Raw genomic sequence first — 15,912 nt, 5'->3', positions numbered from 1 at the left:
TAAAGACATATGACTGGCGTACTAGTTGCTCATGACCAAGTCATTACTGCCATACCACCCAACAGTGAAACCTCTCTAAAGCGGAAACTTCTTAAAACAGGACTTTTTTTTATTAGGTCCTTTGGGTATCGAGTTTAGAGGGATTTTTATCTTGCTAAACTCTGAAAGAAGTTAATAGAGACCATTTAATGAACACTAAATTGACCAGAAAATGTCTCTGGCCATCTTTATTTTTAAAAAATTCTGGGGGCATGCTACCTTTAGGATTTCATCTCATCTACTTTTGACAAATTCAAATTTCCCTTTTTAGAATTTCGTGACATACCTGTTACAAATTCCTGCGACCACCCCTTATCTCTTTGTTTCTTCTTTCAGGAGATAAATTTCTGTGTTGCCATTGACAATTATTCTACTCAACACAAGTGGAAATGACAAAATCATATTACTTCAAACACAGATTTTTATTGCAAGTTTTTTTTAAATTATTGAACAGTCACATTCATCGTATTTCTTGTTCACAATTTCTAAACTTTTATACAGCTTTATGAATATAAAACAAGCATGATATTTTACAAACAATAGCTTTGTTATTGTGCAGTTTAACAATTTAATTAACTCTCTACCATTTGTACACAACTAATTGGCCAATAATATTTAAATAACTGCTAAATAAAGAGACTTAATAATCAAGATGACTGCCAACTTCTATAAATTGTCTAAACTAAACACACAAGCACAACTGCTATTAGTGGTAGATCCAGAAATTCTAATGGGGGGTGGCAATGACGTGGGCCACAAACGTTCCAGAAAAAGGATTCTTCAGATTATCTAATGGAAAAAAAAGAAGAAAAAAAAGGAGCAAAATTTATGGGGGGGGGGGGGGGGGGGCACCCCCTTAGATCCGCCACTGGCAATGAACAGACAGGCATGTGTCACAGAAGAATAAAAGCAATACATTTATCTATTGTGGTTTTAAAAAATAGGGACACAAAAGTGAAGCTGGAAAATTTTAAGTTGAAAATGCATTATAAAAATCCCCTAACTTTGGGTGGTTATTTTTTACCAAATACAGTGAGCTGTGTATAACTTTGATGTGTGTAAAACATCACGATCAACAGCTTTTATCAAATCTGTCTGATCTGGCACTCTTTGTATACTCATTCATTCATTTATTCATTCACAGGGTTAGACAAATCCACTACCCTTTGGTCCCGCCGCTAATTAGTGAAACTTATTAACTGTATTATTATAATACAAAGGACACTAGCCCAAACTTCTGCGAGAGCTTGTAGCTTTCTAAAACATTTGTTGTCACCAATTCGGAAGTGTTCCTTGAATCCAGTCCACTTTATATAACTTAATAGGGCACTTTTTGACAAACTAACATTAGTTTATCAGCTATATTTCTAGACTCCGATAATTGGCACCATTCCTCAAAGGCTATGTCGTTTTTTATTCCCAATTTGAAACTGATAAATTTCCAATCTGAATGTAGACAATTCTTTTTTTATTATATAAAAATATTTCTTTAAAACTATGCGTAACACTTGCAAAAGACCAAATATATGTTTAGTATTACTCTTTTAAATTCTACTGAGCTTAAGATATTTTTTGAATGAAACTAAAAATTCCTTCTTTTTTCATAAAACAATGCTAAAATTCCCAGTCTAAGCCATGGATGTCAAGTCAAATTTTAGAAATAAAACCCTGACTAATCATTTTCTTTCCTTACTTCTATGCCTATGCCATAGTTCAAATACTCAGTACTCATCCTGTCTTATCGCCAAATTAACCAATTGCTAATTTTTTACACAAAGTGGACACAAAATTTAGTCTCTGGCTAATACAAATTTCAGTCCTGACTACTAGTATGACCACTATTAATCAAGCTTCTATTCCACATGAACGTACACAAGCTTCAACAAAATGACAAACACAAATTATTTTTCCATAAATATGCACTTGATATGATATGGAAACCAGTTTATCATCATATTATATATATGGTTAAATGAAATAATTTTACGTACTGTAAATGTACGTACTCAAATTCATTGACTTCAAACAAGTTTCTGACATCATGGGCCAACTTTCAGTGAAAAATAAGAACTCAATTTCAATGCACCATCTAGATTACTGCCTGATATGGCACCAATTTCTATCCAAATTGTCTTTCTTTTTCAGGCATCTGAGAATTGAAAATTTGCGTAATCCATTTATGGGATATGCAAAAACAAAGTCGGGTAACCCATTTGTTTTAACGTAACCCATCATGACTATGTAAATGTCATAAATTCAATGTGCGAATGAAAAATGGGTTACACAAAACTACCGTACGCGAGCGATGCGCGAATGAAACTAAACTATCACAATTTTCAGAAGCCTGTTTTTTTGTAACACAAACTTTCCTTACATAAATCAATGATGTGAATCAAATCTTTTATTTATTTGGTCTAGACTAGAGAAAAGTTTTACAGCTACAGATTTGAATTGCGCATGTTTTATTTTGTTGATATTAACTTGAATACGGGTCAGTTCCACAAGTCACATCAGCTGCCTATTTTGTCAACCATGCCACTTCCGTCAACACCATTGTAGAAGAAAAAGTTGTTGTGTGGTTGATCTTTCTGGGATACAGCCTGCAATGTAAATAATAGAATGTGGATGTAGGCAGCCCCCAAAAAAGTAATTTTCTTGTTTATGGCAATCTGATTAAAATTAGCTCTACTGGGTTTAGCCAGTAGATCTAACAGCATTGTGTGGACTCCCATGTCCAGGTGACATTTCATCTATAAATAACAATTTAAATATCGACCAATTACACTTCATCTTTTATAGAGTTATTCGGGAGCATACAAATTCTAAAAATATCGGGTGAGACTATTTATGCAATAGGCGAACTTGTTGGTCCATTTCAACATTGAAAAAACAGGGAGGTAAGTGCAGTAATAAACTTTGGATTGTATACTAGTATAAACAGATTTTATGGCTATAGCATCACGGTTTTTTTTTTTTCATCTTGAAATGAATTTTATATAAATATATATTTCACGAATGTTTTCAAATTCTTTTTCAAATCACTGGTATGATTTTGCAAGGAAGGTTTTGATTGGTCGAATGAAAGGTCAACTGGACATGAGCTCCAACTGGCTGCTGTTAAATCCACATGTAATAGTGGAGCTAATTTTAATTAGATTGTTGTTTATGGTTGATATTAATTAATTAATGTCTAGCAAACTACACTGTACCAATAAATAAATGTAATAAATGTCTTACCTTTGTTAAGACATCCAATAGCTGATGTGTCTTTTTGTGCTGGGGTGTCGTTAAACATTCCTTCACTCGTTCAGTGTTATAAATTTATGCATGCACCTTGATACTGTAACTAGGGCTAGCTCTGGGGCAGCAGAAAATTTTGCCAAATTATCTATTAATCTTCAAAAATTACAGAAACCCAGTTATTCTGTGACAAAATAATTATTACATGAAATAATTTTCACGCCAATTTGTTTTTAATTCGCAATTGCCGAATTTGACAAGTGCCAGAGCTTGCCCTGGTAACGGTGTCACTGGTTTGTATATAGAGATTATTATATGAGCTTGTGTGTCATACCAATTTTACTAAACGAGTGTCAGGATTTTTGTATTGCCCGAGCGAGAGCGAGGGTAATAAATAAATCCTGACATAAAATCAGTACGACTCACACACGAACGTAATAATTTCTTTATTATCCATATTATTATTGTTGTTTTCTTTATGAATAACAAGACCCAACTCAAAATGTTTCAGCCACAATTAGAAGGAGACGACAAAATGACGTCATATTTCAAATGCAGTCTGAACTAGGACTGTAAAACCAACGTCATATTATGACGTCGCTTCCCAAAATTACGTTATTACACTTGTTATTACACGTGTGCTTCGTATGATTATTAACTCGGTTATGTTGAACCATATGGATAATAAAAGAAAACACACGGAACGTATATGAAAGGAGATTATTAATGTCCATGGTTTGTATTCGCAAGCAGATACCGGATACTTCAATTAGACATTTGTTTCCAAATTAAAAGAAGATCTGCTACTGTGAGTATATTTACAACAAACCTTGATGATTTCCTGTCCCAGCACTCCACCCACCACCGCACACACCGGGCTCAGCTCAGCAAAGCAATACCTAGAAACAAAACAAACCGGTACAATCAAATTATATTTACACAACTATAATTTATCCTGCAATCACAGTTTCTATTGACAGAATATGACGACGGATAAAGCAAAGCCAAATCCTGCTATTAGCAGAATGTGACTTCTGACGTCACACTCATAGCTAACATTACAAAATCACTCATTTGACCTCTAGGTCATCATACAATGTGGCTGAAATAACAGAAATAATAGCTTTTCCACTTAATTTTTATAGTCTGCAGGATAAAGAAGTAACTAGTTAATGACGTCGGATATCTGCTTTATCCCATTCAGGCCAATTGAGAAATTCCACTCGGCAGAGCCCCGTGGAATTTCCCATTAACTAGTTATTATCTATTTAACAGTATAGCCTTGGACAAAATGAAAGTCTAAAACACAACAATCTAAACATCGGATCCTGTTTAAATTGGATAGTTATTATGTCCCCTGTATGATCCGGATTAAGATAGGCTTCACTGTATAGTGAATATTTTGTTGTTATTCTACATCACCTAACTTGCAAGTTGTCTGGCTACATAACTGACATTTATAAACAAAGTTCTATTGTGTAATACACGCCTCTGAAAATTGCATGAGTAATAGTTTAGTTTGCGCGTCACTCCCATAAGTATAGTTTGCTTAACCTATTTTTCATTGGTGCATTGAATTTATGACATCATTTACCTGATCATGACAGGTTATGTAAAAACAAAATGGGTTACCTGAATTTGTTTTCACATAACCCATAAATGGTTTACACAAATTTTTAATTCTCAGAGGCCTGTAATAAAACATTTACAATGTTGGAGAAAAAAATGGCTGTTGTCAAACAGATTACTTTTTTTAAATTTACACTTACCACCAAGGTACACACATGACATCATATACCATACAATTTGATAAATATAGTCATGAAGCACTGGGTGGAAGATAAAATATTGAACAAATAAAGATGAATTTGATTTTCTACTTTCATTTACATGTATCATTGCTATCGACTAGAATTGTATATTCAGACAAACCTAGAAAAATCATCAGGCACTATTTTACAGTCACTGTGTATTTTCTTGAGAGTTGATTCTCTCAATTTCTTTAACAATATTTCATCTTCATCGTGGGATTTTATCAGAGGTCGTCTCTCCTGTTTTTCCAGGAACTTCATCAACACTATATTTAAAAACAAAGAAAGAAAAAAAGTAATAATAATAATAATACAATGCATTATGAAACAATCAAACAGCTAAATGCAATAAACAAATTTTAGTTTGGCTATTTACAACTCTCAACACATTTTATTTATGGTTATATGGCCTCGGACATATGGTTAAGGACCACACATATACTGAGAGAGGAAACCCACTGTCGCTACTTCATGGGCTACTCTTTTGAATTAGCAGCAAGGGATCTTTTATATGCACCAACCCATAGACAGGATAGCACATACCACGGCCTTTGATGCACCAGTTGTGGTACTGTATAGAATGAATGAATGAATGAATGAATGAATGTTTAACGACACCCCAGCACGAAAAATACATCAGCTATTGGATGTCAAACTATGGTAATGCAAACAAATAAAGTGATGATCACCATCAATATAAAAATTCAAGATTTAAATAAAAACAGTGTAAAGAACTGTGCAAAAATACAAATATCACAGATATATATACTGACTTTTACTCAAAATTTCAATTGTATCGCGTAAAAAACAAGGGGATTTGTGCTGTATTGGCCATTCTCAAAGAGAATGTTACACCCCTGCACCACAGTGAGGTTACAGCATGTGCAGGGGTGGTACTGTATAGAATATTTATATAATGAATATGAAAATGCATCTTTTTCAGCTAATTATGTATGAACTGGAATAAATCTGAACGACAAAATTATATTCCCTGATCAAAATCAAAGACGGCAATGGGTGTAGGGGGTAGGGACAGTTAATATATTACTTTAATTTTTTTAGCGGTACTTGGGGGGGGTGGGGGGGTGGGGGGGGGGGGTCTTTAGAGTTGGAGGCCAGTGACTCCTGCAACCACCCACCTCTGCTTCTAAGGCCTATGCAATTAAATCAACAAACATACAGAAATATGGTGGTGGGTGGAATCTGGATGTTTATGGAGGGTGTTGTTTTTACTTTGCTTTCTTCTTCCTTTTTTCCCCAAATAAAATGTTTTGAGAGCTAAGCTAATACTTTTTATGAATAGAGCACATTACTTCTTTAAAATAGCATTCTTTGTTACTTTGAATTGTAATGTCGTAATTTGTGCCATGTTGTTGCTGTTGTCAATTTCAGTGCCTAGACTAAGAATGCTGACTTCACATGTTATTATTCTCCGATAAAAAAACATTTTTTTAAAATATTTTTTAATACTTTATTGCCACAGAAGTATATTATAATAATGTCAGGGTTGAGGCCCTGAATTCACTACCTTACATTGTACACTCTAAACAATCATTACAAAATGTCAATCTACAAATAATGTACATACTAATATATAAAATAGGAGCAGCGACAAAAGTGGAAATAATTCCCCAATGATTAATAAATCAATGTGCTCTAGTGGTGTTGTTAAACAAAACAACCTAACTTTCGACAACTATTCCATTTACGTCAGTTTTTTTTATTATTATAAAAAAAAATGCTAATGAAATTGAAATTTATGGTATATTAAAAATCCAGCGAACTTTTGAGATGTCACCTCACAGTCTACAAATATAGTTTTATCTAACAAATGTCATGATTATTGTCAATTAATTTTATTCAGCGTACGTTTAACTTCAATTTGTATAAATACTGAACTAACTTGTGTACTGAAATTGACCTGCATTGTTGGTAAGTTTTTATTACTTTGGTTCAAAGACTTTACAAAGTTAGAATGACAAGGTACAGATCTTATGAACACATGTCATTAAAATTAATAACCATGATTATTAAAATAAGCAAACATCATTACGTTGTAGGTCTATTCTGAATGGCACCGTTTCTCGTTACCGGTCGCGAGATCACTATTACGCTAATTGAATATTTGGTATTATTATTATGTTTGAGGTGTCAAATGTAACCTTTTGTTCACATCAGAAGACAGAACACGGCTTAGCCAAAATTTTAGCCACATACAAATTTTATTTGCCATTTTTTGTAAAAATTAGCCAATGGCTAATTTGGCTACAGACAGTGCAAGCCCTAACTTTGGCAAAACAAAAACGTTTTGTATATTATAAAGCAGACTTGTTGACTATTACACACACACAAAAAAAATCCAGTATAATTCTAGTAAAGGTAATTATAAATATATTGTACAATAGCTATATAATCAAAGTTAAGACTTAAAATAACTCAAACTGAATAACTTACCCTGAATGATAAAATAACAGGCAGGTGTCTTTTTCAGTTTCTTCATCCCTTGTTCTGTTGTCCAGTCAAACTGCAGAGCATCTTCTAGACGTGAGAATGTGATGGACTGAAGCAAAACAAAATATCAATTATTATCAGCCATTAAAGGCTTTTGTAGGAGATATTGCTGGCACTATAATTTGCGAGATATCGCTTCTTATAATCTTGATTGGTCAAATTTTAATTACAAAACAATGTTTTGTTACGTCACTGTGTTTGTTTCAGCGCTAAACCTACCATTAGTGACGTCACGCGACTGCTAGTTAACGAGTCTACCGTGACATTCAACCCACATTAGTGACATTGTTTACAACTGCCACAAATGAAAAGAATGATAATGGATGATAATGCAGCAAGAGATCTTTTATATGCACCTTGTGTCTTGTGATATCATAACTGATCAGCACTCACTGATAAAAGTATAAAATCCTCGGCAAGCCTTGATTTCATACTTTTATCAACTCGCGCTGATCAATTATGATATCACAAGACACAAGGGGAGTATCCTCTATTTACATGGAATTAATTTGCCAAATTAAAATAAAATTTGACAACTGTTTTACAAATTTGTAAATATCAAATTTGGCAAAAGCCAGACCTAGCCCTGCAAGGTTAAACATGTAACTGTATGGATATGTTTGTAGTACGGTCGTTTTGTTTAACGACATGACTAGAGCACATTAATTAATTAATCATCGGCTATTGGATGTCAAACATTTGGTAATTCTGACACGTAGTCATCAGAGGAAACCAGCTACATTTTTCCTAATGCAGCAAGGGATCTTTTATATGCACCATCCCACAGACAGGACAGCACATGCCACAGCCTTTGATATATCAGTCGTGGTGCACTGGCTGGAACGAGAAATAGCTCACGAGGGTCGATCCTAGACCGAGCTTTACCACTGGGCTAGGTCCTGCCCCATGTTTGTAGTAAAGTAAAAATGATGTCTTAAGTTGATGAATTTCTGATGTTACATTCAAAAAATGAGGGGAAAAAAATATTTAAAAATAATGGATCAGTAAATTATTCTTATAACTATGGGGAACAATTTACTATGGATATGGCATTATGAAGACACTTTGACGATCTAGTAATTGATCTCATTAAATTTGATAATATTGATTGCATAGCACATACAAGGATACTAAATGTTTATCAGTTAATTACAGTTTATGGATAATTTAAAAAAAAGTATCACACTTGTATAAAATATTTATGGAAATAAAAAATGCATGTCGATTACCTGTGCAATACCAGACATTATTGTTTCCATCAAATCTAGAAACAACTCTTGTATGTGTTTCCAACTGTTTAAATTACTTTAAGATATAATTTAATATAAATTTAATTTTAGTCCAAATAAAAAGACATTAAGTAAAAACAGATATAAGAACAAGAAATGGGCACATAAGAATGCACTCACACATACACACACCTTTTTCACTGTGACAGTTTCGTGTTCTTCTTTTTTCATTTTCTTTGGTGGTGGTTCAACACTGTTACATGTTTTTTTGTCTTCTGTGGAAGATTTGGGTTTGGACACTTCTCTGATGAGGCAAAACAAAATTTTAAAATAATACACTAAATATCAATTAAAAATGGATTAGATGCTTCATTAAAATAATAACTCCCACTTTAACTCAGCCTTACCCCCAAAAATACAAATAAAAATCTAACTTGAGTTTTTTCTTCTTTTTTTTGTTTTGTGTCTAAAGCAAAATAAGAGTAGAAATCAATTTGCAAAACTAGAATTCATTCTACATGTATTACAATACTGGTAGCAAAAATATTTTAAATTGTTACCAATTACTTACCCAGATGGCATACATTTTTGACGTATATTTAAGAATAGTACTTAAAGATTAAGCTTTTTACTTTGATATATGTACCTGTAAGTTAGCACATACAAAAATTAAAACGACATCAAATATGATATTTAAAGGCTAAAATTCCATTAGTATTCCTCCTGCTTCTATTTAGCCACAACTGATACAATATATGATTTTTTAAATTCAGATAATATCTATTACATGTACTTACTCTGCAAATTCATGCTCTCCTAAATCACTAAACATGAAGCCATAGTAACCGAACACATCCCCGGCAAAGAACTTGACATTGTTGAGAGCACATATTTTGTTGATATGGCAGAGCGTGGCGGTGGGACAACACGTGGCACAGATCACATCAAAGTTTGTGAAAAACTTGTCAGGCTTCTTATCAACACATTCAGCATCGGCCGTCACTTCCACCATGGGGTTCAGAAGCTTGACTTTTTCCAGTGACGATTCAGCCCTCTGTTGTAAAATAAAACAAAAATTAAAGTTAAATGTTTGTTTTGTTTGGTGATGCTGCTAGAACGCATTCATTTATTCATCATCGGCTACTGGATGTCAAACATTGGTAATTTTGACATATAGTCTTAGTAAGGAAACCTGCTACATTTTTTTCATTAGTACCACTTGAGGGATTATTTATATACACCATTCCAGACAAGATAGCACACATCACGGCCTTTGAATTACAATTCAGCAGTTGTGTGAATTTAAATGTGTGTAACCGACACATGAAAAGAATGATACTTCAAAACGAATATTGTGTCTTGAATATAAAATGTTTTTAAACTATGTAAATGGAGAAATGCTGGGATTTAGGAACTCACATTTTTGCCGATATCCGCTCTAGACACCAAGAACTGAGCTGTTTCATCTTCTTTATCAACCTATGAAAAATACAAACAAGTGCCACAATAAATATCAACTAATAACAAAATAAATGTAATAATGTAATATACATGTATATAGTGGCAAGATTCGTAGCAAGTTTATTTCATACATTTTATTATCCCATTTAATACTTTATACAATTTGAATAAAATAAAATATGTTTTTCTATCTTACTTAAAATTTACCAATATATTCTATTTAGCTTCATTATCAAGTCATTAAAGCTTAATTTGCAGGAGCTGAATTTTGCAGAGGTATATCTGATCCTAAAATATCTTGTTGGAGGGAGAGTGGGTAGTTAATAAAGAATAAGGACACAAGCACTAATACACTATCATCCCCAGCTCGACAAAAATCGCATCTAAAATTCAAGGGGTATTTTTCCCCCATTCTGACATGGTATATTTTAATATATCAAGTACAATCAAACTTCGATCACTCCACATTCACTCCATTCGGGGATAATTACAGAATAATAGATCGCCGACTAAGCGGAACAAAATGATCTTGTGTTTGGTAGTCGGTGTCCGTCCATGGTGGAGAGCCTCGCTACGTAATACTTAATTACAGACACAGTCTGGTTAACTTCAAAGAGCAATTGTAATAATTGTTAAATAAATGCATATATTTCAAATTCATCTGGGTTATCTTTTTTGTTTTATTTACTTACTTTTACAACATACGCAAAATGAATGTACCACAGGCATCGAAGATGCCAACAGCTGGGGTGGGGTGGGATGGGATGAGATGGGGTGGCATTGGGTGAGGTAGTTCAGAGGTAGGTAGCGAAGCTAATATTAAGCGAAATCAACCAGCTGCAATGCAATGCAGTTTCAAATTTTAACTCTTTTATATTAATTTCGAAAACTCTAAGTCCCTGAAACTCAAACTATTTCCTCGTCCCCTTGAAGATCGAGTTATCGAAGTTTCACTGTATTATAAATATTATTTTTTTAAAAATGATGTTACAATAATTAATTTTAAGGACCAGTTATTGTAGCAGAACATTATATAACCCATAGCTCTATTTGTAGACATTTAGGTTCATACACACGCACACTAAAGACCCTTACTTCATACAAAATGTATGCTGACATTGTACTTTGTTGTTTGCAGTTTTAGCTGATGTTTGACAAATTGCCAGACACAAAATAAAAGTTGAATTTGTTAAAAGTCTTACTTCAAGAAGAATCAGATTCAACAAGCCATTATTTTGCAATCCTTCATATCTGAGGTGCGCAACTGCGCTTGTGAGCCCAAATGCACCTTAATTTCATAACAGAAGCTTTTGGGTTTTTATCCTCCTCCTAAAAATAATGTATCAGTGCACCTCCCACTGGTTATCTGAAAAGAAGCTGGCTTAACCCCAGCCCAATGGTAAAGTGCTTGCTTGATGTTCAGTCAAGGTTTGATCAATCCCCGGTGGTGGGCCCATTGTACTATTTCTCATTCAGCCAGTGCATCATGACTGGTATATCAAAGGCTGTGGTATGTGTTTGTGGGACGGTGCATATAAAAGATCCCTCTCTAAGACTAGATGGCAAAATTACCAAATGTTTGACATCCAATAGCTAATGATTAATAAATCAATGTGCTCTAGTGGTGTCGTTAAAAACAAAAACAATGACAAACTTTAACCCCAGCCAGCCATAGTGTTTGAATATCATTATACCGATTCGGTGCGCTATTTAAAACTTTACTCAAGCTTTACTCAAGAGTTTTCCCGATGTAATGCATATCACTCGCCTGGAACTTTTGCAGAAAGTGATTTTATCACTCACCTGATATTTTTATACGTGAAGTAATTTTAAACTATTTGCCATAATGCTCTGTGTTTTGACAAATATTTGAGAAAGTCACTAGCCTTCACAGAATCTTGGGCTAGTGTCCTGTGTATAATAGTAATACCATTGATAATTTCCATTAGCCCAGACCAAACATGCACTAGCCGTGACTGAGGACTAGTGGATTTGTTGAACCCCGTAATGCTAACAACATTTAGATTTTTTATACTTTCATCCTATTAAAATTAACAAAAACACATATATATATATGAATCTGACTCTAAAGCTTAATTTGTTGTAATCAGGACTTCTAGATTATGGTAGCCCCACTCCCATGGCTAGTGATATTCAGTGTTGGGCTAGTAAATATCTACTATTGCTATGCCCGACGGCTAGTGATTTTTTTGGGTCAAATGTGCAGTCGAGTCTTATTTTATAAATATGAATATCCTTTCCCCACCCAAACCCTTAATGTTAGTGTTTTTAAACTCCATCTCCCTGTTTATGTGACACATCTGATTATTACTATTATTTAGTAAAACTTTTATTAACTTAAAGTAAAGTAGGGCTAGTGAATTTTTAATCATGGATAGTAAATTTTTAAAATCACTGATCCCATGGCTAGTGGATTTTATAAAAATTCTAGAAGCCCTGTGTAAGCTTGGCTATTTATGAATTCTTACCACTGAGCTGTCTAACAGTGTCAAAGACTTGATTCCAGACAACACTATGTTCTTGGCAACTTCAGCTCCCAGACCTTTGATACCAATAAGTAGTACACGGGCCGCACGCAACCTATACAAAATACAACATTTAATGATCAGCAACTTAAACAAATAGATATGCAAGCTTTGTGAAGGCAAGCAGGGCTGCACAGACTGCACAAAAAGAAATTCAATTTGTAAGTGGATTGCTCGGAACCATGTTGGCAATAACCCATCTAACAGTAATTAACAATATTTTGATTGTGTTGCCACCACTCGCCAACTGCAAATTTTAGAAACAAATCGGCAAATTTTATTTAATTTGTTTTAAAAAGAAAATTCAAATAATGATTGATATTTTGTTTTTAAAACTGGGTTTAACAGATAATTTGGTAAAATGTTCTGCTTACCCAGAGCTAGCCATGCCTCATTCCACTAAACATTCTGGGTCAAACAATGGCAAATAGTTTCTTTATTTTTTTCAACTATATTACATGTATATATATTAGCAGGGCTCAAAACTCATCAGAAAAGTATGGTAGCCCAAAACAAAATATCTGGGCCACTAAATTTTCATTTTCAGTGGCCAAAACCTGCTTTAGGTAGCCCAAACACAAAATATGCCAACCCGACAATAATGTTTGTTAAATATGTAGGTGCTGATGGGTTTCCTCCTGTAGTGTGTATTAGTGATTGATATGTCAAATATTTGTTATCAGTGAACTCGATTTCAAATGATGGATGTAAAGGTATTTTAATATCAAACATAGGATTGTTGTTGTATCAGAGCAGAAATCTTTGACTACTGTTAGGTAGACATAGGATGGAAATATTTTATTTAACAACACTCTCAACACATTTACGGTTATATGGTGTCAGACATATGGTTAAGGACCACACAGATATTGACAGCAGGTTTCCTCTTCATGCACTACTCTTTTCGATAAGCAGCAAGGGATCTTTTATATGCACCATTTAGACAGCTAGTACATACCACGGCCTTTGATACACCAGTCGTGGTGCACTGGCTGGAACTAAAATAGCACAATGGGCCCACCGATGGAGATCGTTCCCAGACCGACCGCGCATTTACCACTGGGCTACGTCCCACTCCAGGTAGACATAGATTGCAAGCACAATAGTTTACTCTGGCCGTTCGACATGTACCCCTCCATATCAAAGGCTTTAAAGACTAATACTAACTCTAACCATTGAAAAGGGGGTATGGGTTGAACTCATGCCAAGGTGGTTTTCGATATCCAATGAATGAAGCAACCATACATATTTTCAAATTAATAAAATCATCAAATTACTAAATTTAAAGTCTATTTTTAAGAACAGATTTCATTCAGTCATTGCATTCTTTTAAGTCTGCAGTGAAAACAATATGATTCACTGGTTACATTTAAAATGTTTACAATGTTATAGATGGAATAAGACCACAAAAATTAGCCCCCCCCCCCCCCCCCCCCCAACTGACAAAGATCATAGCCAAAACTCGCTAAAGTAAAACACCTTCGTTGAGCATCAAGGCCCCACAACCGTATCTGTCTGTCATATAAAGCTGCTTCATCTTCTGTTATGTTCTGTTCTTTGTCCATTGTGTTTGGGTTAATCAACTGCATTTCACGTCGTTGTGTTTTGTTGGTTTTATGAAACACAGTATCAACTGCCACCAGTTTCACTTTTCCGCCTATTGCTGTTAAACGTCGAGTTAAAAACTGAGTTCAAAGAGCTATGACAAATTAAGTGTGTTGTACGTTTAGTCCAGTTAAGTTCAGTCAGCCGGTTGTAGATAACGCTTGCTAGACTGATTTTTTACGCTGCACATTAAACTGAATGACCACTTCGGGAATCAGTCACAACAGTTTGCAAACGTTTAGTGACAAACAGGCTGACTGAACGTAGATTTGGCCTCAGTTTAGCCGGTTGTTTTTCGCTTAAAGGAAGGGACAATTAAGGCATTTGGCCTGGTAAGCATATTCAACGATATATTATGCACATTATTGTTTAATATCAACAGGTATAATCGTATAGTAAATTAATAAAACGGTTAAATGTGACGGCTATTATATAACGGACGCAGCCATTTTGTACCATCCCAGTGATTTCATTTCATTTCAACTTATTTTCGTGCTTATATCCAATTAAGGTTCAAGCACGCTGTTCTGGGCACACACCTCAGCTATCTGGGCTGTCTGTCCAGGACAGTGGGTTAGTTGTTAGTTGGTTAGTGATTAGTGAGAGAGAAGAGGGTGTAGTGGTCTTACACCTACCCATTGAGCACTTAAGAACTCGCTCTGGGTTGGAGCCGGTACCGGACTGCGAACCCAGTAACTACCAGCATGTAGTCCGATGGCTTAACCATTGCGCCATCTAGGCCGGTCATCCCAGTGAATACGTCCTCTGGCGAGCTGGTGGTTACGTAATACCTAACGCGTCACTTCAGGAATTAGTTTTGGAACTGAAGAACCAAAACATACCTAATTTTTGCGGATGCATCGCAATGTTCTTTAATAATATCCATCCCAGTAAGCCAGCAACAAGTATATATTATTTTTCAATACAAAATAAACCACCATTGTCAGTGTTGAAAATACTGTATTATGTTTTGTTAATAATTTAACCCACGTAATGAAATAATAATCGAAGTGTTTTCCTGGTTAATTGGTATTTTCTTTCTGTGGCCTGTACCAGTGGTTCCTGATTGGCAGGTGTATATTTAGACGGTCCCCAGACACTGTCTAGACACACTAAAAAGACGTGTCTCTTTTATTAAGACGACAGGGTATTGCATGATAACCGCGCGGACACCCCTCAAATCGTCACGGACATTATCAGCCGTCCTGCTTTATTACTGTAAGTAATTCTGTAAAACCCTTGATTAAGTAGACTTTCCCATCTAAAATCACAAAACTGACCAATTACCAATCTGATTAAAATTAGCTCTACTGGGTCTACCACCAATAGATCTAACAGCATTGCGTGGACTCACATGTGACATTTCATCTATAAATAACAATTTAAATATCGACCAATCACACTTCGCCTTTTATAGCGTCATTCGGGAGCATACAAATTCTAAAAATATCGGGCGAGACTATTTATGCA

At 34.7% G+C, this 15,912-nt stretch overlaps 1 protein-coding gene across 1 annotated transcript; it reads right to left on the bottom strand.

The window, feature by feature from the left end:
* Positions 1 to 446: 446 nt before the first annotated feature.
* On the bottom strand, positions 447 to 14,515 carry LOC121370960 (SUMO-activating enzyme subunit 1-like). The gene is made up of 9 exons (XM_041496519.1): positions 14,317 to 14,515; positions 12,781 to 12,892; positions 10,250 to 10,309; positions 9,628 to 9,884; positions 9,023 to 9,134; positions 7,545 to 7,650; positions 5,212 to 5,356; positions 4,109 to 4,178; positions 447 to 2,639 (listed from the first exon to the last, which is right to left on the bottom strand). Exons 1-9 carry the CDS (start codon positions 14,424 to 14,426, stop codon positions 2,550 to 2,552), a joined length of 1,062 nt encoding a protein of 353 aa, XP_041352453.1. The 5' UTR covers positions 14,427 to 14,515; the 3' UTR covers positions 447 to 2,549.
* Between the last annotated feature and the right edge of the window lie 1,397 nt (positions 14,516 to 15,912).

The sequence above is a fragment of the Gigantopelta aegis genome, chromosome 4 (assembly GCF_016097555.1).
Source record: "Gigantopelta aegis isolate Gae_Host chromosome 4, Gae_host_genome, whole genome shotgun sequence".
NCBI lineage: Eukaryota > Metazoa > Mollusca > Gastropoda > Neomphalida > Peltospiridae > Gigantopelta > Gigantopelta aegis.
The sequence above is the reverse complement of the archived record's forward strand: the minus strand, read 5'-3'. Positions and strand labels throughout refer to the sequence as shown.

Bases quoted from the DNA above. Each gene is read 5' to 3' on its own strand.
- LOC121370960 (XM_041496519.1), bottom strand. From the start codon at position 14,426: ATGCAGTTGATTAACCCAAACACAATGGACAAAGAACAGAACATAACA. The intron at 7,651-9,022 runs GTGTGTGTATGT...GTTTTGCTTCAG, and splicing joins AAACTGTCACAGTGAAAAAG to TCCATCACATTCTCACGTCT. The intron at 4,179-5,211 runs GTTTGTCTGAAT...TTTTGTTTCTAG, and splicing joins GTGCCTGATGATTTTTCTAG to GTATTGCTTTGCTGAGCTGA.